Raw genomic sequence first — 26,322 nt, 5'->3', positions numbered from 1 at the left:
AAATCAGACGCTGACTGGTGGGCCCAGATAACTGGATTAGCGAGGCACACAATATTCTTTCTTGCACTTCCAAACGCAGGAATTTTGCCAGAGCTTTACAGAAATTACTCGAATTCGCACTAAATTTCTTCAAAATGAAGCATATGATAAATTGACTTTTATGACCTAATCAACTTTCTATGTTGCTTGTTCAAGGTCTAACTGCACTAGTTTCTCGTGTAACGGCATGAGGCTACATTAGATTAAATCATTAGCGCAACCACACCGAACTAGACCAAATATGGGGAAGATATGAACCAATTTTCCTAAGGTAGGTAGACATGCACTTGGTATACTTATATTTCCGTTAAGTAACTTTATCCACAACAACAACATGGCACTTAGGGTAATGAAGATGCTATCACCGATGACTGATGAGGATTAGGGTCATAAACTGGTACGGCTACACCAGCCAACTTCCTTTAGGAGCGGACAACAGCAAACATAAACATGGTAGGACTTCACGTCATGCATTAGCCAGTGTAGTTAGGTAGCTTGGGGCTTCCCAGTGAGGTGGGATTAGCGGATACATATAGACATCCATAATTACTTAATTAGCTAAAAAAATACGGGCCACTGGCAAACAACGCATTCGCCAAAATACTACACCAGCCTTCACCAGGTCCCTCAATGACACGGAGTAACCTGCATAAAAGAGCCAAAAAATAAATACAAATAAGAGAGCAGGGAAAGCCACAAGGATTTGAGTCCAAATTCAGAACGGGCACAAGGTGGAAAAACTAACTCCTCGTATGCTGCATCAGACTACACTTTGGTCTAATTTCAAAACTTCTCACAGCACCTAAATCTTACAGGACAAGCCCTTAACCTGCCACTTCCAAAGTAGAGTCTCAGACAAGGTTTGGGAAAGCTGAAGGACACTATTGGTAGTCAAGGGCTCATTCGCAGTGCAGGAATTGGAAAAACAGGAATAGAAAAAAATGTAGTAATACGATAGGATTGCATACGCAAAATATAGGATTGAAAAACATAGGAAAATATGATACATATCGTTTGGAACACATAAATAGAGTAAAACACAGGACTCTTCCTAAATAAGCATAAAATGTGTATTATTTTCCTTAGTATGTGTTTAAAACTATGATCATTTGGAGTAACATGCATTGATTTGCCTTGGACTACCTACGAAATCAAAGGCAAAGGAAAAATTCCTCCAAATTTCCTATGCCTTCTTCCTCCAATCCAAAGGGGTGAACAGTAACTCAATAATACAGGAAATGAAACCTCCGAATATCATCTAGAATTCCTACAATCCAAAGTAGGCCTAAAATGCTTCACAAACAAATGAAGAAAATTATTATAGTCCATAATGAGAACAGAACAGAATCGTTTTAATGTAGCCTGACAAATGTGTATAAAGTTTAATGTTTAGCTCAGCATACTAGGGTGATGACTGGGAAGGTAAGGTGTGTATTTCATTAGCACGTTATGCTTCCCAATGTACCTTGTTTCTTAAAGGTATTATGTGCGAGCCTTTTGGTCACTACAACTCCCTGATGGGTCTGCATTCTTCACAATCCATGGATGTTTCATTATGTCATCAAGAGAAAGTCTCTTGTTTGAATCCTTCACCAAAAGCTGCATACGAACTCGAAGCTCAAAACTCAAAAGTTCAACCCATTTTAGTGTAACATATACAATAGGTATAATCAATACCACAAATTTTACCTTGCAAATGAGATCCTTAGCATCTGCAGAAACATAAGGAGTTGAGGGGAACGACAAATCCACTTTAACTATCCTGCTCAGAATTCATATTAAGGAGAGTGAAAACATGTAACAAATTAAGATTGGACAAAACATTCAACACAGTAGGTCTTACCTCCTCAATGTATCATCCTGTTCTGCTGCTTCAAAAGGTGGTGACCCATATAAGAACTCATAGCACAAGATTCCTAAAGTCCAGTTGTCAACAGCATGGTCATGAGCCTTTTTCTCTATCATTTCAGGTGCCAGGTAATCAATTGTACCACAAAGTGTGTGTCGTTTAGCATTTGATCTAACCGCCCATCCAAAATCTGCAATTTTAAGTCGGCCCTGGAAAAGGGGGAGGTACATAGTTATTTAAAACAAATGTTAGCATGTCATGTACCGACACGCAGTTAAGGTCACATCAACCATCAGGCACAACATATGAACACATCGAGACTGTTATCTATCAACTTTCTACTCTTATATTTGAGGCAAGAAAACTAGAGTTACATGATAGCATGTGATCATATTCATGGTGACACTATCCATTCTTCAATAATAATGAGAGGATTCTATTGTAATAACTTAGCTTCCAGTCCACATATACAGTATTCAAACCAGCAACATCGTGTGGAATTCAGTAGAGGCATTCTCTGTCATGTCCCATCATTATTTACATGTAAGATCTGTACCATAATACTAGTCTACTACTACTACTACTCAGGCATAATCTGGATGCATTATATTTACATACATATTCTTCCATTCCACATGTGTTTCAAGTTGCCATTTCCATTTAAAAAGTTCCATCAGGTCAAATTTGACAGTCCATATTTTTTCACATATACAAAGCTCTATAATTTACACTTAATGTGAATCAAATCAGATATGCAAAGTTGCAAAGAAAATGTTTCATTCAGAAACACCATATCAACTGTAGATTAAAATATCATGAATCTGTTATATTTACATGTGCATATCTGAGACCATCAGGTTGTGAAACTTGTTACAAAGACAGTAGAAATTAAGAAGAAAAAAAAGGCGAAGATACCTTCAAACTAATTAACATGACACAATTCAGTTATTTCTTTAAGAGGAAGATGCTATTCAATTCACTTGCAACACTTTATGGAAGATGGTGTTGAGAAGGGTAACAGTAGAAGAGGTGCAAAACTGCAGATAAAAGAACCAACCTCAATATCAAGGAGTAAATTCTCTGGCTTGATGTCCCGATGGATAACTTGCTTCTTATGACAGTATGCTAGTGCACCGGCAAGGCTGGCAACATACTAAAAATAAACAAGGTACAAGGTCATCACAAAGTATAATGTGAACATTAGAAAATCAGAAGGAAAGCAACATATGTACATCATAATTATAGGGCCTGAGATATCATAGATGGCAAGGCAGGTGCATGTTGTTCTGTTCAGAGCTTATGGTAAAGAATCAAAGGAAATGTTCATCTTTTTTGGTTAATGGAAAACTGGTACTCATGATGTTCCATGAATTCATGTCTGAAAGCATATCCTTGTGTTACTCTTTGTCAGATTTTATAGACATAAAAAGGTGACAATGCTTTAGTTCATTTCATGTAATGGAAGCAAAAAAAAAGTGATGTGTATCTGGAAAAATGTTAGAGCCTGTGAATCGCAATGTTCTGATGAGATCATGGGAATTTCTAGCAGATCCAATAGCACGAACAACTTGCAAAAGATTTGACAATGAAAGAAAATTAAATACTACTCCGTCCGTATGTCTGTAGAGCTATAGAATTTAACATACAGGGTTTATGCCGATTATGAATTTTCGAATGGTTTGGGTCATAAAAATTACGGGCGAACAGTAAGTTTGCTAACGTAATCAATAGTACACGATTGCAACAAAAACAATCACAAAAGAAAATGGGAGGAAATTGAACTGATGAAAGGCGCTAGGGGGTGAGGGGGCTCACAGTAGCAGCGGTGCGCTCAGAGAAGCGGCGGACGGTGCGGAGGAGCTTGTAAAGCTCCCCACGGGCGGCGTACTCGAGCACGAGGACGACGCGCTCGGCGTCGTGGAACCAGGCGAAGAGACGGAGCACGTTGGGGTGGTCGAGGCCGTGCTGGATCTCGATCTCCCGCCGCAGGTGCGCGTGGAACCTGTACTTGTCCAGCTTCGCCTTGAATGTCACCTTGAGCGCCACCACGTAGCCGCTCTGAAACCACCCGCAGTTGTCCCCGGGCAAAATCAGCTCCCAACGAAGGCGAAATCGAGACGAAATCGAAGGTGTTGGGGGGCTAGGGCTAGGGCTAGGGCTTGGAAGCGTACCTGCTTCTCGCGGGCGAGGTAGACCTTCCCGAACTTGCCCTCGCCGATGTACTTGCCGATCTCGAAGTCGTCCATGCTCCACTCCGGCTTCTCCATCGGACGCCGCGGCGGTGGCCGGTGGAGGCGCAAGAGAGGCGAGGGCGGCGGCGCGAAGGCGGCGGAGGAATCGGAGGAGAGAAGCGGGCGGCGTACGGGGATTTTAGGGATTGGGGATTCGTGAGAGAAGTAGTAGTATTAACGGTGCTTTGGAGTATTGGAATTTGAATGGGGGAGAGATGCGAAGACGGCCGCTCCCCGTCGCGGCGCCGTCGACTCGTCGAGACGTTGCTGCATCTCCGCACGTTGCGATGCGAGGAAAGTGAGGGAGGAATTCAGTGTGGGCCTCGGGCAGCAGTTGGGCCGCACTGGGTGGAATGGATATGGTTTTGTACAGTTTTAAATTTTAAATCGCATTAAATTAAATGAATTCTAAAAAAATTCAAATCGTGCTTCACCCTTTTTTCTTCATAGTTAGATATTTGGTTTACTCCCGCCTCTTCTTTTTGGAACATTTTGTTAGGGAAATGAACCAAACATTACCATGGTTGAAGCTAGTTTGTATAGTCTGAAAGCCAGAATCAAAAGACATCATAAACATTTCGGCCCAACAAGAACACCAATTAAAAGGCCGGAGACTGTGAGGTGCGCGCAGCCCGGACTACGATCCACGTAGCCACACGGCCTACGGGCTGCAATAGCACATGGGACTTTCCCATCGTCGAATTCTGCTCCTAAGTCAGCCCATCTCCATACAACAGTACCATCTCGGCCCATTTCCTAAAATTTCCCCAACCAGACACACGTATAACGTGTACTCCTTCCATAAAAAAGAGTAAATTTCATGAAACGACATGTTCTTTGACAAAACTATCACAAAACTATATATTTAAAAAGATGTATCATACAACAAGAGATTTATAACCAAAATTATCAAAGAACTACAAATTTAAAATGGAAGATCACCAAACTATAAATTTAGTAATAAAATTATCACAAAAGTACATACTTTACATCATGTTAAGTACAAAACTACAACATTTATCACTCTAACATAGCAGTAGTGGTAGGGATTTAAGCTATATAATATGTACACTACTGGAAAACTGATCTTTGCTTGGTCGCCCCAAAACCACAATAGTCCCGGTTAAAAAAAAGAACCGGGACTAAAGATCTTTAGTCCCGGTTCATCCCATGTCAGTCCCTTGTCAGAGGGGCGGGGATCTTTAGTCCCGGTTGGTGTCACAAATCGGGACTAAAGATCACCACTTTAGTCATCTCCTAGATCTTTACTCCCGGTTGGTACTAAAATCACGCGTAGTATATAATCCCTATTCCCTATCTCTTCCCCACAACCAGCCTCAATCTCCTCAACAACCAGCCTCTCCTCTCCTCAAATCCATCTCCCTCTCCTCCTCCCCCTCCTCCTCCCCCTCCTCCCATCCCGGCCCTCTCCTCCCCCTCCTCCCTCCCCATCCGATGCCCAGCAAGGGCCGCCGCCTCCCCCTACTCCCTTCCCGCACGCGTCAGGCGGTCGGCGGGGCCGTGCCCGGCGGGGCTGCGCCCGACAGGGCCGCACGCAGCAGGCGGCTGCGCACGGACCGAGTAGCAGACGGCGCTACCGGCATCCATTCTTTTTTTTTACATTTTGTGATTCACTGATATGTATAATATGTGATGTATTTGGTTTGTGTGTAATTTTTTTAAGATTTGTGATGTATTTGATTTGTGTATACAAGTAACTTAAGATTTGTGATGTGAATGTTTTGGGATGTTAGTTTGATTTGGGAATATGCATCTCACTCGATTTGGGAGAAAATACAGGGAATAAACTCGGGCTAAAAAACAATGGAAAAAAAAGAAAATGAGACCTATTGGGACTGCCGCTACCCTCTAAAGATACCGACACCAACCAGGACTAAAGATTGACATCTTTAGTCCCGGATTGCTAGTCCCGTTTGAAAAAACGGGACTAAAGAAAGTTACCAATCGGAGTATAAACGGTTTCTCCAGCAGTGGTAGTTTTGTGATAACTCTAGTATTAAATCTATAACTTTGTGATAGTTGGCTTAAATATGTAATTTTATGATAAGTCATGTATTAAATTTGTAGTTTTGTGATGCAACATCTTAAATCAATAGTTTTATTATGATCTGATCAAAGTAACTGTAGTTTTGTAAAATTTACTCAAAAAGTATTCAGATTCGTTGTATTAGTTATGTCACATCTAATTCAAAGTTTATTTTATGTGATGAAGGGAGTTGGTGGTTAACTAGCAAAACCCACTTATATACCAAAATAAGCCATAAACCCGCTTATTTTGATGTATCAGGACATCCTCAATGTAGTGCAAAAATATTTCATAGGTAAAAAATATTACATTCAGCCATATATATAAAGAAAAAATAATAAAAGATATCCAGATATATATATATATATATATATATATATATATATATATATATATATATATATATATATATATATATATATATATATATATATATATATATATATATATATATATATATATATATATATATAGAAGGGACTGTCTATAAATCATTTGACAGAAAACCCCCTCACAAATCTTGCAAATTTTGGACCATCCGATTGCTTTAAGATTCGTGCAGGCAACCAAACCCTAAAAATCCTCTCTCCTCTCTCTCCCGATTCCTCTCCTCTCCCGATTCCTCACGCGCCGCCGCTCCTCAGCGTCTCCGCCACCGCCGCCGCCACCCCAGCGCGCCACCGCCTGGCCTTGCCGGCTGGCCGAATGGTGTCAACGGCGCCGGCGAGGCCCCCCCCGGCCGGCCCCCTCCCTCTTCCCTTCCCCCTCCCTTTCCCTCTCCTCTCCTTTGCCTCAAGCCGGCGGCGACGAGCTGTCCGTCGTCTTCCCCGTCGCCGGCGGCGGGGCGCCACCACCGGCCACCTCCTCCCAACTCTTTCCGCTTTGCCCCGCCGCCTACACCGGCCCGCCACCGTCCTCCAGCCCCGCGGCTTCGGTGCCGCCGCCGCCGCCCGCCCGATCCGCCGCCCACCGCCGGGCTACCGCCTCCCACGGCCATCCCTCTAAAGACAGCGAACTCCCCCCTCTTCCCCCTCCCCCTCTCCCCCACCCCCACCCCACCCCGGGACCCTAATTCGTCGGCCCTCTACCGGAGTTTGGGTTCGCCGGCGCCGGAGAAGAAGAGGTGGTCGCCGGAGTTGGAGAAGAACAGCACGAATCGTGAAGCACATCCAGTGATCCAAATTTTACAAGATTTGAGGTAGGATTTTCTGTCGATAGAGTTTTAGCAATTCCGTATATAGAATACCTATATAAAACAAATAATATTACTTATCTCTACTTTTCTCTTCTCCTAATGCTACTTTATATCTATATATATTGTGGGTATTGCTATAGTTAAAGTTTATTTATGTGGGTAATATTTATATGGATCATTTTTCCCATATACTAGTGATGTCTTAAGTGGGTTTGTGTGTTAGTCACCCACATCCCTACGTAAAGCTGATGTAAAAATGTTGAAATTCTACGCCAAAATCAGAGAAGAAAAACAGTACTATTGTATAATGATCGACCAAGTTCCAGGTTTCCATGGCTGCCCACATGGATGATGAGGGAGAGAGAGAGGTTTGCACATATGCATGTGTTTTGAAACGGAATGACACCGAATCCCAGTGCGCATTTGTCCGAACATAATCATGCCGCGCTCTCGCTTTGGAGTACGATTCCGATCGCCGTTTCTTTTCACATCGCGAATGATTCATGCCGGTCTGCCTGCCTGCAGGCCCATCAGTAGAGTATAATATAACGGCCGCGTATATCGATCCCAGCCTTCAGCCTTGGCTACCGTGACTGGGAAACGGCATGGAGGGGCTGTTTGGTTCCCAGCCACACTTTACCATTATTTGCCAACAAAATTGCCACACCTTGTCTAAGGTGAGGTGATCAAATTGTTAGCCACAACTTACTAAGCCTAAGGGAATCTTGCCACACTTTTTTGAGCCATTGACATGTGAGACCCAATTTGTTGGAGGGGAATCTTGCCACAACTGTGGCTACAACCAAATACCTGTCAAATTTGTCTAACCTTAGGCGTGGCAAACTGTGACAAACTGTGGCTTGCAACCAAACACACCCGGAGTACGTAACGTTGATTACGTTATGGGCGTAATCTGTTTTTCTCTTCTCTAGCTCGTGTCGTCCGAGGCAGGCACCACTCTTCACTGGCTCACTGCTACTAGTACTGTACTGTGCATGGCATGCATATTTGCATAATCGATTTGATCTATGGAGTAGTCACAAACACATGCACAGAGGCACACAGTCGTGCTATAGCTGCTGGTACGTACAGGGCCCTAGCTAGCGAGGAGTACGTAGCGATCGATTAAACAAAAAGATTGGGCAAAGATCTGATGCATGGGAATGTTCTTGGAGGGCGATGCTGATAGGCAGCAGGAGGTGTGTCTTCTCCCCGCGTGATGATGGCGTCTCCCGATCGAATCTTTGTTGCCTCTGGCAGCGCGCCCCGATCGACGGATTGGAAACACCAAGTTTGTTTTTACCAAGCCGGCTTCTGCCCCTGCCTGCCTCTCTCTTCCCCGCGTGGTGAATTCCGAGGAGAGAACAAAAGCGCCGCGAGGTGATCTGATAAAGCTGTGACGTATCCCGCGCCAATTTGTTACTCCTCCGACCATCGAGATCACTAGAGTTAGTTCTAAATTCATCGTCACGGTTTACGTATAAATAATCACGATCACCGATGTTAAATCCTACCACACTAGTACTAGATTGATCAGTGCATGTGATTTGCTCAATCAAAACCCATGTGATCGGTGGCAAGGTTTGCAGAGAGGAAAGACCGAAAATTGGCCACAAAGGGCTCGTTTGAAGTTGAGCTTTTGGGTCGGCAAGCGAGCGAGCAATTCTACGAGAGAGAGAGAGAAAGCCAGCGCGTGCCTTTGCAGTTGGTGCCTTTTTGAACAGCCCAAAGCAGATGGCACGAATCCCCAGCTTGACCCATCATGATTAGGACCGTAGCACCCAGCCCGGCCGGCCAGCATCCATCTGTAATCCGCACCCGGCCCCGCCCCCGTCGTCGTCGTCTCCTCCGTTTCGCGCGCTCCCTCGCCGACGAAAAGACACCGCGCGCCCCACCCCCACCACCACCCCGATATTCTTCTTGACGCGGGCATCGATCCCCGCGCGCGCGGGCGAGGAAGAATGGGATGAATAAAAAGCAAGGCACCGGATGGTACAAGAGTTTGTTTCCTCATGTCACGTCGCGTCGTTCAGCTAGCTCACCGCGGTTGAATGACAGGCACGGTGGACAAGCGAGCAGGCAATGGCGCGTACGAGGCTCGCTCCCTGCTATGCATCCATCCGTGATCCGTCCGTCCGTGTCCATCCATCGACTCCCATGCACCGCGCAAGTGCACGGCAGACACAACGAATGACCGGCCGGCCGCGCGACAATCCGATGTGGTAGTCAGCTAGCTGCATGCATGCATCTATCAGGAGGTATCCATCTATCGATCGATCGATCGATCGCCACATGCCGGCGTGAGTGACGTGCATTCAGCGGCATTCCAGCGTGCCGTGCCGGCCCGGACTCTGATTGTAACGTACTACTACAGGGAGATGCGGGTGCATGCATGTCGTATATCAGTATATGTGCATGTCCTTTTCATCCCATGTGCACTTTATTATCGATGCTACGATCTTACTTTGGGAACCTTTTGATGCTCTGATGATCATCAGTTCCCAATCTCGCAATGACACCGTAGACAGTTTTATCCGATTCAGCTAAGTACGTACTTGTACTTAAAACTTGATGGCAGAGTATTTTTGTGGAAGAGTGTACGCCTTTATAAATTACTCCTGTGGCAAAGAAAGGTACTCTCCATCAAGTTCACATACTCTTTTGATTAAGGTATGGTCTTTGCAATTATCGACTCTCAGTGGATGAGAGAACACGTACGTCGAATCGAATGACGGAGCAGGGGATAGCTACTCCTAGGTACGTACTCCTACGATCATTACACGCCATATACTAGTACTACGAGAGAGAGAGAGAATCTCGCTATCTCGTGCCCATGATCGGTCGCCATGTCCGGGAGAAGAGAAGCAGCAAGGCAACAAGGTAAAGCAGGCCCGAGCCGGAGTAGTAGCAGCCCGGGTTTCTAGGAGTCAATCGGCACAAACACACAGCACTGTCCTGTACTACTACTGGCTACTACTCCTACCACCTAGCCGGCTGTAGCTCCTCCTTTTACTGGCCACTAGCTTAGGCCTGTGTCACTTTACCGCTTTGTTTCCCTGCCTGCCTTGCCGTTGAACGGGGTCGGCCCCCGAACAATCGACGTACGTACGCACTCTACCCACACAGTCTCCAGCCTCGGCCGCGCGCGCGCGTCACCGGCGCCGCACCGGCCGTGTCACCTGCTCGACGAGACGACCCACTCGCGCGCCGCGCGTCTTGGCTCGGGGATGAGCTGTGGAGGATCAGAATCTGGCCGCGCGCGCGCGCCGTTGTTTTCGCCGGGTACGGCCGCGCTGTCGGGGCGCGCCGCGCTGCGTCTGCCTGCTGCCGTGTCCCCGGGCGGCACGGCACGCTGCAAGCGGACGCCGTTGGCGCAGAAACGGTTTTGACTGGGCATCGTCGCGTGCCCGCGCGGTGTGTAAACGGTCGTTTTCTTGCCGGCCGCCGCCGTTTCCCATCATCATCCAGACATCCAAAGAAAAAAAATGAAAGTTCCATGTTACGACTTACTCTCTCCATTACATAATATAATATTTTCAAGCATTACTCACGTTTATATATATACTAATTAATCTAGACGTTTTAACATATATATAAATATAAAAAATACGAGAAATTCTTATATTATAAAACGGAGAAAGTACGTGCAAATATAAACTAGCTAGTGCCATGGCATGGTTTCTCTCCCCAATTTGTATAAGAACCGAGGCCATGTTTGGATAATAGGTTTGTGATATGATTTCCCACCCCTCAAAGGGTAAGTTTTAATCTTAGTCATCTATTCTCCCCACTCCATTTCATTCTATCCCTCCATTCATTTTCATTTCCCAATTCCACATCTCCTAACCAATTATCCAAACACACCATCGAAGGATATGGCCCTGATCATGATAGGCGTTACTACTGGTACTAGGAGCTGTGTACGTACAGTACTCTACTATCTGCGGTGGCGGTGGGCCTAGGTCATCGGGAAGTGGGCCACACCCTGACCGACCGAGACCGGGCGACCGGTTCGGATGATGTTTTCGCTTTGTGGCAGCTTGGCAGTGAGGAGGACGACGCCAACGGCCAATCTCTGCGACGTTGGCTGCCAGAGGCAGCAGCAGCCAGCTGCAGCTCGAACGGAAGACGAAGCTAGCAACCGAAGAAGCATCAGCAGGAAGCAGCACTGCGCGCGTGCCAGCGTTTGTCCGAAACATATATGCGTGCCAGGAAGTAGGAGTATGCGGTTTGCTGTTCAGAGTTCAGACAAAGCCAATTGTACTGTGGGCTTGTACCAGCAACGAGTAACACGGGAATTTGAACTGGTTTTCTGGTAAAAAATCCTAAAAAGTTCCTAAGAATTCTCACTTCTCTCACAGGAGCCTAAATTATGTAATAGTGTAATCAACTTCAATCTAATACTCCTATACTTCAATAGTACAACCAAGATTAACTTTAGAAAACCGTGGTGTACTCTGAACTTCTAAAATTTTAGTTACAATGCAGGCTCTAAAAGCAGGTACAATAACCAGCTACAAGCCTACTTTATGGATTTTAATAATGAGATGAAGGAGAGAGAAGGTACCAGCAGGCGACTGTTTAAGCGCCGGCTCTACTCGCGCTCCAATACATATTTGAGCAATACCAGTGATTCAATGCCATGCACTGCCACTTATGTTAGAAGAGAGAGTGCATGGTACTAGAAGAAAAATAATTGTTTAAGGAATAATACTTTTATTACTATAGTATGAATGTAGATTGGAGTAAGCACTTGGCTGTACTACTAGACTTGCTCTAACGCCCTCGGAGAGCGAGAAAGTGTAGAGGTGTGCACCCAAGAAAGAGCGGGACTGCAGCTGTTTAGAAGAGGCCCTAAATTACTCTCTGTTCAGGGCTTTTGGCTTGTTATCATAGTCTCGTCCTTTCCCCTTCTTTCTTTCTCCATCGCATCATGAAGGAAGAATACACTGCCGTGATCAGCCAGGCTCATATACTAGCAACAATGTTCTCTTTTGTGGAACTGCTACTGTTCAGAATGTGACAAGCCTGGTCATGATGATTTCGCTAAAGGGACTTGTGGTAATCATTCAGTAGTGATCAGGGGAAACTGACGACTGAATGTCTGAATAAATGAAAGCGCAGAACATCACGCCATGCATGTCGCCAAAACATTGGCAGATGATCATCAACCAACAGTTTCATGCACACACACAAACACAAATACTACACACAATTGGCAAGCAAGCTTGTTCAAACCAGATTGCAAAAGGGGGTCAAAAGGTGTCACCTCATGCATGAGTCACAGAATTCTGGATGTTCTCGAGGAGTCAAGGCTGCAGTTCAGTCCAGCCGACCATGCGAGTGAGTGACAAGGCCATTTTAGTTTGTAGAGCTCTCACAAGGTCACAAATTGTCAAGTCGAGCACCCAATAAATATGCTGTTCTTGCATATAATAATTAAGTTTATTAGTTTGTTAGCTCTTGAGTTAAGCCAGCTGCTTGGGCAACGACACATGGCCTTGTACTCTTGTGCTTCCTAGCGTTCTCTCCCATTGACTGCATGATTAGATCTATCCCTTGACTGACCATTATTAACCTGTTGCCATCAATTAATCAGCTCGATATAAGCATGTTGCTATCTTTCTCATGTACTTTCGGTTTAGAAAATGTATGTGATGATCGAATCGGTTTTCCTGGAATGCTCTGTGTCTGATTTACGGGGCGCCATATGCATGATAGCACACGCTGCTGGCTGGCCCTACACGGCCAGATCGAAACATGCAGGCATGTACAGAATGTGATTATGCATATATTGCATGGGTTCCACTTCCTTGTACAAATTAATATACGCACGTACGAGTGGAATACAAGGACGTTTCATGTAGAGAAGTAGCTGTATTGTCTTACGTGTGATCACGGGCATGGACGTTAAATTTGTAGTTTTTGGTACAGTATAGATATAACACCAAATTAAAATGTGTTATAGAACAAGCTAGCTAGAAGCAAGAGTTGTATGGTCTGAAGCTAGCTACTAGCAGTAAGAGCAATTAATATATCAAATAATTAAGTTCAATTCCCAGCAAAAAACGCCAGCATCAACAGCCGCGCGCATCCCGTCCTTCCGAATTAACATGCCTTTAATCCAGCGCTACAGCAATTGCGCAGGAAAAAACAAGGTTAGTTTGACTAAATTCGTTATAACATTGATCACCAATTAACGGTTGTGATATCGGCATCCATTTGACTGCTCGGAAATGGCAGAAACTAGAAACTGTTCAATCTGGAAAAATATCGTGGCAACTTACAATGCCTATTAGCAGTTACCGAAAATAGGAGAATATGTGCACCAATTTTCGTATTGCTAAATTGATAATGCTAAAGTAAACACCCCCCAAAAATATATATATATATATACTTCCTCCGTTTCACAGTATAACTTATTCTAGCATTTCTCACATTCGTATTGATGTTAATGAATCTAGATATATATATAACATCAATATGAATGTGGAAAATGTTAGAATGACTTACATTGTGAAACGGATGGAGTAATAGACAGTGTCAAAGAAAAAAAAAAGGCTTGACACTTTCAAAAAACAACTTAACCGGTGAAGGAAAAACCACTCCCACGACTTTTCATTAAGAAGAAAAAGTCTTGACTAAACCCGGCCAAGAGAAGCCATGAAACCTAACGCCCACACACGCGGGACGGGACTCTCTTGCTACCCCTATACGAGGGCCTACTAGATCGATTGTCCCCCTCCTTCCTACAAGAGAACCTAAAATTTAACTGGTACTAAAATTCGTTCCCGTGGAGAGTAGAACCAACCAAGGATCTGTAATGCTACTTGAGCACTGTAACCGATAAGCTATAGGTTCTTTTGCTTGTCACACCGCTAAGCTATAGGTTCTTGTGATGTTATCTTGTCACTGTTTTAAACATTAAATCTGTTATAATATTGATACCTTTCACTATGTGTGCCTTTTCAAAATAAAAAGAAATGATCTCTTTTGATTGACATTTTTCATGAAATTTTCTACTTTCACCTAAAAATGGGTTTTCAACCCTAATATACCACTAACTCACGACAATCAAAACTTCAAAGTTTTGTTTCAAAACCCTTTTACTTTTCCCTGAAAATCCAACCTTTAGAACTTGGATTTAGGAAAGTTTGTCATGTGAGGTAAAGTTGTCGTGGCTCTTGGTACTGTACATTGCTGAACCCAAAATGAATCATTTGAATATTACTCCTAGCTAGGAATGAAATTGTAAGAAGGTGATATGATTCATAGTAAAAGAAAAAAAAGTATGAGCTAAAACCACTTATAAAAACTCGACCAATGCACCAACCGAAGTATTTAACCTGTAAAAAAGGATGATTATCTAGTACTCCACTTACCAACATAAGTACGGAGAAGATAAAAACAAACAAAGAGACAACCCAGTCAGTTAGAACTAGAAACATGACAGTGTAAAACAGTGCAAACCCCACCATTCATCATTCCAAGGAAATGCAAAGCGGCCCCCATCTACAACACATCTAGAACCCCTAATCCATGCTGCCATGCAACCAGCCAATAATTTACAGAGCAAAGACAAGTTTTATCTTCTGAACATGGACAAATAAGGCACAGAAAGAAAGCAGCTTCTTCTAGCCCTAGCTACCATCCACCATCCTCTTTATAAACCCTCATCACCCCCTCACCCCAAGTACTACCATAACTACCCCACCCAACACCATCATCTGATCCATTTCCACAAAGCTTCTGAAAGCCAACACATACCTCACTGCCTTTGCCTTCTTCTCAGCTTCAAGAAGCCTTTTGAGCTTGTGATTTCTACATCATCCATCCATTTCATCACCATGATCCAAGAACTCCTTGGAGGGACAACCATGGACCAGCTCAAGGGCGCCAGCGCTCTGAACCACGCCTCCCTGCCGGTGGTGCTGCAGCCTATCGTGTCCAACCCGTCGCCCACGTCGTCGTCGTCGACGTCGTCGCGCTCGTCGGCGCAGGCGACGCAGCAGAGGTCGTCGTCGGCGACCTCGTCGCCGCACGGGCAGGGGCAGGGTGGCGGCGCGGCGGAGCAGGCGCCGCTGCGGTGCCCGCGGTGCAACTCGTCGAACACCAAGTTCTGCTACTACAACAACTACAACCTCACCCAGCCGCGCCACTTCTGCAAGACGTGCCGCCGGTACTGGACCAAGGGCGGCGCGCTCCGCAACGTCCCCATCGGCGGCGGGTGCCGCAAGCCGCGCCCCATGCCGGCGCCGGTCGCCAAGCCGCCCATGTCTTGCAAGGCCGCGCCGCCGCTCGGCCTCGGCGGCGGGCCAGTGTCCTGGGCCTCCGGGCAGCAGGCCGCCACCGCGCACCTCATGGCGCTGCTCAACAGCGCCAGGGGAGTGCAGGGCCACGGCGGCAGCAATGTCCACCGGCTTCTTGGGCTGGACACCATGGGTCACCTCCAGATCCTGCCAGGCGCTCCCAATGGCGCCGGCGCCGGCACGGCGGCGTCGCTCTGGCCACAGTCCGCGCCGCGGCCGGTCACTCCACCGCCGCCGCACATGGACTCCCAGCTCGGCATGGGGACGCTGGGCCACCACGACGTGCTGTCGAGCCTCGGCCTCAAGCTGCCCTCGTCGGCGTCGTCCTCGCCGGCGGCGAGCTACTACAGCGACCAGCTGCACGCGGTGGTGAGCAACGCGGGGCGCCCCCAGGCGCCGTACGACGTCGCCACCGCGTCCCTCCCTTGCACCACCGCGGTGACCTCACTCCCGTCGGCGCTGTCGAGCGTCTCCGCCGCCGCGCCGACCAGCAACACGGTCGGGATGGACCTGCCACCCGTGTCGCTCGCCGCGCCGGAGATGCAGTACTGGAATGGCCCGGCGGCGATGTCGGTGCCGTGGCCGGACTTGCCCACTCCCAACGGCGCGTTCCCATGAGATAGACGACGGCGACGACGTCGTCTCATGCAAGCATGACATTACTAGCTAGTGTAGCTCTCGATCGGTTTAGCTTTAATCATCATCGATCTTGTGTGGTTTCGGTTAATCAGTGTGAGGACTCTGAGGGGTTTAATCAAGGGTGTTTTAGTTACTGGTGTTTTTGTTAATCAGTGGGGATCGATCAAGTAACCTTTTTTACTGTTTACTTATTATTAGGTTTTTACCTAGGGTTTGGTGGTAACTGGGTATAGTGTTTAAGTCGTGATCAATGCATAGATGGGGTTGTACTATGAGATGTGTACGTGTGTTGTCGGTTTCGTTCAGGTTGATCCATGTATGGATGTAAGGTTTACATTCCCTGCAAGCTCGTGGACGTACTTATCTCAGCTGCAAATTTCACTTTCGACGTACTCTGAAATGCAAAGTACAGGGCTTGATTGTAGTAATGGCAAGAACTTACTGCAAAAGGTGGAACTCTTTTGTTTGCTTTCAAATTTGTCTTGATTCTGATCGTTATAATGCATGCTATGTATGCAGTCCTGGATCTGGGTTTATTTGGAGCACTCATGCTGTCATGCTTCCTTGTTTCTTTGCTCATAGAAATGAGCGAAATATATATTCACTGAAATTGTTGATCTTTTATTTTGCATACTTCGGATCAGAGACAGCATGATAAGGACTACACATATATACTTTCCCTACTAGATATTGTACTGTAGCAGACATTCCCAAGCATATACTATATATATATATATGACCTAAAGAGATGGGCCATGAATTCCAGTCCTAGCTATCTTTATTTATAGGAAGGGATCGGATTATTTCTCTACATACAGAGCCGGATCTTTAGCTAATTAACCCTGCTTACTGAGTAATTTTGGAACTTGAATTTACATTTATCATGCCCGGCCCATTGTACTCCACTATACAACTATTCCATGACCCATACTAGTATTCAAGATCAGATGATTCAAATCTGCTTGATAACTTCTTTTTAGGTCTATTTGCTCAACAAGTGTTGTTTAGACTTGAGTACTAGGGCATGAGACCTGAGCCAATCTAGCTATTGTTGGTATTCTGCCTTCCTACTGGTTGGTAATAACCCACATATATACAATTGGCCTTCATAACACCTATAGATTCACTAGTGTGCTTTCACAGCATTATCACAGCTCAAAAGTAGTTTATACTACATCTAGCTATAGCAAAATGTCTAACTTAGCACTTAGCAGTATAGTGTACCCCTTTTGATTAGTTACTTCTCCACATATATATATCTAGCTCACTTGTGCCTGTCTACCAAATGAGCTAGATAGTGCTGATGCCCAACACATAACTTACGGAGTAAGAGTATAGCACAGCATGCATATATAAAAAGTTCCATCTAAGCTAGTGCTTCATAAAATGTGTTGCATATATATACCTCCATCTGGTGCTAGCAGCGAGCCCTACCGCTACTACTATTTCACATGCCTTCTTCCCAATTCCCATCGTATCGATCACGCTGATCAAAATTAGTAGGTCATCAATGCCTGTCTAAAATGGCTAATCCATAGGAGATTAATTAGGAGTAATATACAGTGTAGTACTGTATTCCATAGCATGTCAGCTAGTACTAATAAGAGTATTTATATTCACCAACAGTAAGCACATCTCAATCAAGATACAGTCATAGAGAGTGATTGGACTACCCATCCATATTGCTAAGCTCTTGCTTGTTCAAACTTGCTTCATTCTGAAACTTGAACTGTTTTCAGAGAAGCAGCTAGCCACAGGCCTCGTTCAGGGTTCAGACTTCAGACCACGCATGCAGAGAGAGAGAGAGAGCAGCCATATGGGAACAAGAACAACACTAGCAGCCATAGCTACACACTGGTGCAGTCAAGCAAGCAGAGAACGAAAAGGAGAGAGAGAGAGAGAGACGACGAAGCGCTAGCTACCGACTGGCCGGCCGGCCGGTCGGGGACGGCAGATACATTCGTCTCGCCACCAGATCAATGTGCATGCTAGTAGCATGCATGCAGCCTTAAGAAGGAAGGAAGGAAAGGCACAGTATAGCTGAAACGGCAGGTGGATTCGATTCTCTCATGCACGATGCCCAACCAATGGCTGGATAACACTGACTGGTAGTATTGGCTATTACTACTACTCCCTCCATCGGGATTTTGAATTTTTGTTTGTAACGTTTGACCACTTATCTTATTTAAATTTTTTTTGAAATTATTATTTATTTTATTTGTGGCTTACTTTATTATCTACAGTATTTTAAGCACAATTTTTCGTTTTTTATATTTGCAAAAAAAATTTGAATAAGACGAGTGATCAAACATTGTAAACAAAAATTGAAAATCTCTTATATTGTGGGACTGAGGGAGTAGCCAGTAGCTTAGCTAGCTGCAGAATGCAGAATACCCGAATGGGTGCAGCCTTATGGGTTGGTGGAGTGAAGGAAGAGAGAGAGAGAGAGAGAGGTGAGCTCTCGTTGTTTTGTCCATGCCTCCGACGAAGCACAATGCTGCAAGCATCGATCCGTCCATCATCCATCGCCAACATCGCTAGCAACTCTACATACCACGGAGATCTAGAGAGAGAGGTGCATGGTGGTGGTGGTGGTGTCGTCCTCGGAACACGCACGTAAATATTCCGTCTCCGGCCGTCTCGATCGCCCCCATCGAGAAGCACGTATAGTACGCATGCATGATGCTTTCTTTTATCATCTCTCTCCTCTTGCTCACTCCCTCTCTGGCTCGAGGAGGAAGAGGGAGAAGGGATGGATGTCTGATTTTCCTATACATTCTCTGTCTCGTAAAAGAATGATTTAAGATTGAATGTGATCATTTAATCTAATACAATAGATATAGATACGAGTCTATTCAGACTCGTTATACTAGGTTATATCAAATCTAATCTTAGCTTGATTGTTTTGGACGGAGGAAGAATATCCGATCCTATTATGCCAGGAAGTTTGCTATTGGTCATGACGCACTACGCTGTGCCGGCCTGCACTGGGGTCATTGTTATTCTCATACTCCCTCCGTTTCATAATGTAAGTCATTCTAGCATTGCCCATATTTATATAGATGTTAATGAATCTAGACACACATATTTATCTAGATTCATTAACATCTATATGAATGTGGGCAATGCTAGAATGACTTACATTATGAAGCGGATGGAGTAGCTACCATGATTACTCGATCTTTGAGGGTAGCTGAGCTTGTTCATTCAAATAGAATTTTACCATCGAATAGTGTTTTCTCAATCGCTAGAGTTTTTTTCGAGTTGGACACTTAGAAATCTCAAGACCTCCTTTTACTTAGTGTTTTGATCAAAAGAGGAGGGTGTTTTACCCCTGCTATAACACTAACCATTAAAAAAATTGAATAAAATAATCGGTCAAACATTGGGAAGAAAAACCGAAAACTGCACTTAAAAATTAAAATGAGACTGATGGAGTATGAAACAATACTAGGAGTAATATGGTGTTGTATATACGGAGTAAGTACATATAAGGCACTGTTTAGATTCTAACTTTTTTCTTCAAACTTTCAACTTTTCCGTATGTCACATTGAACTTTCTTACACACATAAACTTTTAACTTTATATCGTTCAAATTTCTTTAAACTTCCAATTTTAGCGTGGAATTAAACACAGCCTAACTTGGGCGCACACGTACGGTACCCCGTGCTTTTCTCGTGGGGCCTTGCCGCCTTGGCGTGCTGTACCCCAGAACTTCAGTTTTGTCGCTATCTGTTGCAAGTTTTGCGTGACGTGGCGCCCAACTGGCGGCAGCCAAAGATTCGCTATATTGAGGGTTGACCGAGTCAAACAATCTTGGATTGAAACCGTGGAATACTAATGATTATTATTAGCACATTGGGCCTTTGGCTGACAAAATCTGGCCCAATATAAATAAGGCCCATCACCAGCAAACAGCAACTTTGAGGTGGCAGAAGGCCCATCAGCTGTGCAGGGGCAGCGATGCAGCATGCCAGCATATCTACAGACAATTTTCATCTAAAAAAACAGATACTTAGGTTGATGGATTTTCGACACAGCAATTTGTCTTTGAGGACTTGCCATCATATAACATTGTATACTTGATCTTTTGCCATCAGTAAGTTCATGTTACAAAGGCACTTGCGGTTACAGTGGTAATATTGATGGCGACTATCAAAGCATGAGAGGTTACCCAAGTTCGGCAAATCATAGATTTTTCTTGCAAGTTAAACTGTCAGCGCCTTGAATTATCGAAATGTTGCTGGCAGAACATATCGTCAGGCAAAAACGAACGTAACATCACCGTGCTTTGTTTTCTGACCAGTACAGAACTAACAAGAATTGTTCTAAAAAAAGAAAAAAAAACTAACAAGAATTTGAGCCGGATACTTCAGGTTTTTTAGATGACGTGCTATAAACTAGAAACGACGATACCAAGACAGACTGAATAACATACAACAAAAAAGGGGAAAAGAACTTCTTTGAGGTTAACTTCCCCTGGGAATTACCGAGAGGCATTGTGATAGCAAGAGTTCACGGCTACTCCACCTGTACAGTAAAACTGAAACCCAAACCTGACTCTAAATTTCTGACATTAAATAACTTGCACATTTGTAACGCATGTGTTGAAGCTTAAAGGTAACCAGGCCTCAGCAATGGGGGGAGGAGGAAAGCTGTTATTCCAGGGAAGTAACCCCAGTTCAATTACAACAGCATCATGAGTTCATGGGAACATCGCTGGGGTTCCACGGCAAGAAACTAAGCAAAATACAGAACGATTCTTTTCACAAAGGGCTGCTAGTACTTTGACAAGGTACACATCAGGGCACCCTGCCCCTTCAGTTCTCTTGTTGGTCGATGACTTACATCGCATAGACGATCTCGCCGCTGCTATCAACATCAATATCTGAGTCGGAATCGAGGTCATCCATGTCATCGTCTAGGTCGAGTCCATCAGTTAGGATGTGGTTTATTCGAGAGCAAGCAGGTGGTATGGTGGCCTCAGTTAAAATTTGCATGATCTGATCCATGGTTTGCATTGGCTGATCAGGTTCCTCATACTGGCTGCTCATACTATCATCGTCCATCAAATCTGCAGGAAGGTTCTTCAAGAACCAGCCATGGCTCCGTATTTCTGGGATTGTTATCCTCTGCATTTGCCATCATCAAAAGTGTCATGAAAATAATGTACCAAAATTTTGAAATGCATTTACAACGATTAACAATTACATCAACTATAAACACAAATAATCTTATAAAAAACTATTAACACGAATATGGTGAAGTAGAAGAAGAATTGAAAAAACCATTGACAGTGTAGAGCTAACTATAGGAATACTAGGTCTACATCAAAGCCATCCTACTAACAACCGAACACCTTTTTTCTGTCAATACGGTGCCATGTCGCAGACCTATATTAATAAGATTCATTTAAGAGTAGCTGTAGTATGCCAAACAATTCTGGCCCTAGGGCATATAAATACAAAAGGCACTGGGTAGAACCACTAGTACCACAAATCCATTTCCTAACTTATATGATGGGAAAGAACACATGCATACCAACAGCACGAGCACTGAGGTTTTCTACGTTCGTTGGGAGGTATGGTACCCTTACGTATATGATGGAACAGAACACATGCACACCAACAACATAAGCACTGAGGTTTTCAGTGTTAATCACACACACGCGCGCGCACAAGAGCAGGCGCACACACAAACACAACACACACACACACAAACACACACACACACACACATCCCTCTCAGTACCCTCCCAAGGATCAGATAAAGATTCAGCAAAATAATTAAACACATCACAGGATGTGCATCTGATGCCTAATTACTACGGAGGACAACATGCAAGGACTCACCAAAGACGGATCCCCGACAAAAAATCCTCGAAATTAGATGCCTACATTCTGGAGATATGTCCATGTTTTCTGGAATCGAGTACTGAACATTCAAGATACGCTGCACAAAAATGACATGCAAGGACTCACCAAAGACGGATCCCCGACAAAAATCCTCGAAATTAGATGCCTACATTCTGGAGATATGTCCACGTTTTCTGGAATTGAGTACTGAACATTCAAGATACGCTGCACAAAAATGACACTGACATCAGCTTTTCACAGAGAGCCAAGGATGAAAAAAGTGCTCCAATGTAAACAAAGCAAGAGAAATAAGAAAAGAAATTATATAACCTGAATTGTTTTACGGAAGTTCTTAGGCTCTTCTGGATCCTCGAAAGGATATGCACCAACTACCATAACATATAGAGTCACACCACAGGACCATACATCAGCAGTCTGTTTCAGTATAAATAATGTATCAGTATGAGCCAGGATTCCTACACTAAGCGGTTATCAGTAATGGAAATACTTCTGTTTTAAAGAAAAAGAAGGGACATAGGTCCTACGTTACCCTGAGTTCTACGGAACACTCAATTCATCTCACCAGTGGCACTATATTAAAACAGAAATCAGTCAAGACAAGATAGTTTCTGGATGGTTCCCAGCCAGGTTTTGTGACGAAGGGAGTAGAACGGTAACCAGTGTTTTACCAATTTTAGAAACACTGGTATGCACAGCATCTCCACTTTCAGACGTTAAAACAGAGCATACCAACAAACATATTCAGTGGTCATCCCAGGAAAGGACCAGTGTATCAACCACAATGGAAAAAATCAGGTATACTTGAATGACAAGAAAAAGGGGAAACCCATTTCACCACTGTAGACCTCACCACATGATAAACTTGGCCAAGTGATTGGCACATAATCTTGACAAAATGGCTAATTTTTTCTCAGCTTAGTGTGAACTTGTAGAGCATTTTGGTGGTACTTCACTGAAAATACAGAATGCAGGACAGGGGACCAAACAACTCCCAAAATATTGATTGTTTATGTTTGTCAAAATACGATGCAAGACGAAAAGCTATAGTCCTCCCAAAGGTACTGCTCTCGGGGATTAAATCAACAAGCTTAATAAGTCATGTACCTTGCCATCGTATTCTTTCTTCAACAGAACTTCAGGTGCAATATAAGCAGGGGTTCCTACAGTGGATTTTGGTTGTGAATGGAGAACTGAAGACTGCAGAAAAAGATTGTCTTTTATCATTTGCTTATTAGAGTAAACCAGATAATGTCCTAAAGTAATGCCAGTATAGTGTATTGTAAGCAAATGAAATTTACACATATCAAAATCTGGTCTGACTTTGCCTATGGTGATTAGTGAATTGTTCTGAAAACAGCATTATGGATTTACCTATGGTGCTTAGTGAATTGTTCCGAAAACAGACTTCCGTAATGTATTATAGAAACATTAGCTAAGTACCTTAGAATAGCCAAAGTCACATATTTTCAAGCGTGGAGCAGGGCTTCCATCCAGCAGTGTATTCTCCAACTTCAAATCACGGTGGCATACTTGCTTGAAAATGGAGAAAGTAGGATAGTTCAGCTTACCACGATGCCTTAGTACAGAATAACAATCAGATGAAAGAAAATCATTGTAATAAGAAATACCATTGAATGGCAGTAGCTGACTCCCGAGATAAGCTGCTGGAAGAAGTAGCGAGCCTAGAAAGTAGAATCAGACCGATGCAATTAGTGCGATCAATATGTCACTCAAGAAAGATGCATCAAAAAGAGGATGCACCAGGGAAATGGTGCGTACCTCATCTTCACTGAACCGTACATTCTTACAAATTCTCTCGAAAAGCTCACCACCAGAGGCATATTCCATGACAATAGCAAGATGAGTTGGGGTTAAAATAACCTGTAGATACATGATAGAGAACTTATTTTTGCTGGAAAATATTGAATGGTGAACTAGAGAATGAGCGTCATGAAGATCCTGACTTACCTCCTTAAACCTAATAATGTTAGGATGTTTCAACGATCGGTGATTTATAATCTCACGCTGGACATTATCATCTATCTGTACAAGAGAATAAACAAAATAAGTAATAAACAAAACAAATGTGGAAAAATATAATGTAGTCACAATACACCAATTAAGGTTGGGTCTTAATAAGTTGTCTAGCGATTGTTTCCCTAATTAAACAAACAATACCTCTTTTGCCACGTCATGATCAAGAATTTTGATTGAGAACCATACTCAACATTCCAATCTATGCTATGAATATCAAATATGAGTTAACAAGCTAACAGCTAAACACCAAAAGACCTGACCTCCTTACGGGCAGAATAATTTAGGGAGAAATTCTTGGCTTTATACGGGTGTTTTTTTTCCAGGATTTCTAGATGAAATATGCCTAATTTTTATTTATCTATTTAGTAGGGATGGGGGAAGCTGGATTGGTTTAAAGTGATAAGAACACATTATCAATGAATTGAAGTGACAAGAGTTACTATAAAGGATTACAGGTTCATTAATTGATCATAAACAGGCACTGTGGTTTCTTTTACCATCTGCATTAATCACACTGGGATCAACCATATATGTGGTACCTACAAGAACTTAGACCAACATGGATGATAAAATATTCATGGATTAAGAATGGAATGGAAGAATGGATTAATGCAACATGCTTCCCGAGCTCCTAAAGGGTGCGATTTTTTTGAAAAAAAAACTTTCTATATATGAATTTCTTAAAATACTTTTTTTAAATCCATTTTTCAACTTTATGATAGTTAATTCATTTGTTTTTACCCTTGAATAGTGATCACAAAATCATTCAGCTATTCATTCAAAAAGAAAACAGGCGCTGAGGTATCTCATTCGTTTAGCATCAAACCAGTAATCATGAATGGCATTCATAATTATTATAGGCAGCTTTGTCGGGTCAAGAGGACAATACCACAAAAGCAGTAATGATTGGTTTTATTTATTTGTTATTTACTGTTATTTAGACACACAGAAAATGTCAGGTGGGCATTCAAAGAACTTTTTCAGGGGTATATGCTATGAAAAGAAACTTGTTGGGGATTTATCGAAGCTGCCTAACTTTGCAATTTTCAACAACCACGCCACCATGAACGTCACTATATCCACACGTTTCTGCTCTTAAACACCGTATGTATTAAATGCACATAAAACAAAAGAAGTACATATATAAAATGTGAGTTCATGACCAAACCATAGGTCTTCGTTTGTGAATTTGCTTTGTTTCCCATGTTGGTACAATTCAATTTGATGTTACTCAATGGTGAATTAGAGCACATTGCATTTGATTTGGTGTATTGCGGTGGTGGATGACTGATGCTTGGTTAGCCCTAAAGCCCTAATTACGGCATATCTAAACAAAATCTGGAGCAATAGAGCTCAAGCATACTATACATATCAAATGAAAATGATAGCAACAACTACATGCAATAATCACAATGGTTAAAACACTAAAAATAAGCAATTCACTCCTCGCACTGGAACTACTGAAGACATGAATCCCTAATCCACGGAACACCACATCCTACAGCGCCGCATGACTCACCACAAACCCAGCACGGTTCGGATCGTACAGCCCCCCCTGGGCGCAACGCCGATCAAACCAACGAGGCCCCCAAAATCGGCCACGTTTGGGCACACCGGGTCGAATCGATCACTCAGCCAGCGCCGAATCGAAGCTAGAAAGGGAGGAGAAGGCGGGGAGTCAGCGGCCGTACCTTCTCGCCGCGCTCGATGTACTTGACGGCGACGAGCTCCATGGTGCGGCGGTCGCGCATGAGGCGGGCGACGCCGAAGTTGCCGGAGCCGATGTCGCGCACGAGCTCGTACCGGTCGCTGTCGTGCATGATCGGCATGTCCATCCCCGGGCCCACCGTCAGCGCCGCCCGATCCGGCGCCCCCGCCCCGGCCCCCGCCGCTGCCATGGCCGGCGACGGCAAGGGGGTTCTACCTACCTGCGGCTTCCAAGGCCTCGGCCACCCGAGGCGGCGGCTCCCCTCCGCGCGCCCCCCCCCCCCCCCCCCCACGCCCGAATCGGCGACGAGCTCTCCTCCCCTCCTCCTCCTCCTCCTCCTCCTCCTTCTCTCTCCTCGACGAGTTGGTGTGGTGGTGACACTGGCCGACCA

General features: G+C 44.2%; 3 protein-coding genes across 8 annotated transcripts; 1 reads left to right on the top strand and 2 right to left on the bottom strand.

Annotated features, from left to right (window-relative positions):
- Positions 1–300: 300 nt before the first annotated feature.
- LOC4334220 (serine/threonine-protein kinase Aurora-3) lies at positions 301–4,388 on the bottom strand. Of its 6 annotated transcripts, none has more exons than XR_010740279.1 (8): positions 4,060–4,388; positions 3,704–3,946; positions 2,946–3,041; positions 1,883–2,097; positions 1,729–1,801; positions 1,505–1,638; positions 785–874; positions 301–684 (listed from the first exon to the last, which is right to left on the bottom strand). XR_010740279.1 is itself a non-coding variant. In XM_015775770.3 (7 exons), exons 1-6 carry the CDS (start codon positions 4,153–4,155, stop codon positions 1,522–1,524), a joined length of 840 nt encoding a protein of 279 aa, XP_015631256.1. In that variant the 5' UTR covers positions 4,156–4,388; the 3' UTR covers positions 301–684; positions 1,505–1,521. The 6 variants fall into 6 exon arrangements, 2 of the variants coding, with proteins under 2 accessions (XP_015631256.1, XP_015631255.1); XR_001544609.3 differs by having other exon boundaries at positions 785–868; XR_003241293.2 differs by having other exon boundaries at positions 1,505–1,801.
- Positions 4,389–15,059: 10,671 nt separating this feature from the next.
- Positions 15,060–16,737, top strand: LOC4334219 (dof zinc finger protein 4-like). The gene has a single exon (XM_015773932.3). It carries the CDS (start codon positions 15,209–15,211, stop codon positions 16,286–16,288), a length of 1,080 nt encoding a protein of 359 aa, XP_015629418.1. The 5' UTR covers positions 15,060–15,208; the 3' UTR covers positions 16,289–16,737.
- A 4,038-nt stretch (positions 16,738–20,775) lies between these two features.
- Positions 20,776–26,322, bottom strand: LOC4334218 (serine/threonine-protein kinase SAPK8-like). Its single transcript, NM_001402273.1, is given in 9 exon segments — positions 20,776–21,442; positions 22,292–22,390; positions 22,496–22,600; positions 23,291–23,383; positions 23,627–23,719; positions 23,815–23,868; positions 23,966–24,067; positions 24,155–24,229; positions 25,915–26,322. Coding segments are annotated over 9 exon segments (1,116 nt in total). The 5' UTR covers positions 26,122–26,322; the 3' UTR covers positions 20,776–21,154.

This window comes from Oryza sativa, chromosome 3 (assembly GCF_034140825.1).
Source record: "Oryza sativa Japonica Group chromosome 3, ASM3414082v1".
In the NCBI taxonomy this organism is placed as follows: Eukaryota; Viridiplantae; Streptophyta; class Magnoliopsida; order Poales; family Poaceae; genus Oryza; species Oryza sativa.
The sequence above is the reverse complement of the archived record's forward strand: the minus strand, read 5'-3'. Positions and strand labels throughout refer to the sequence as shown.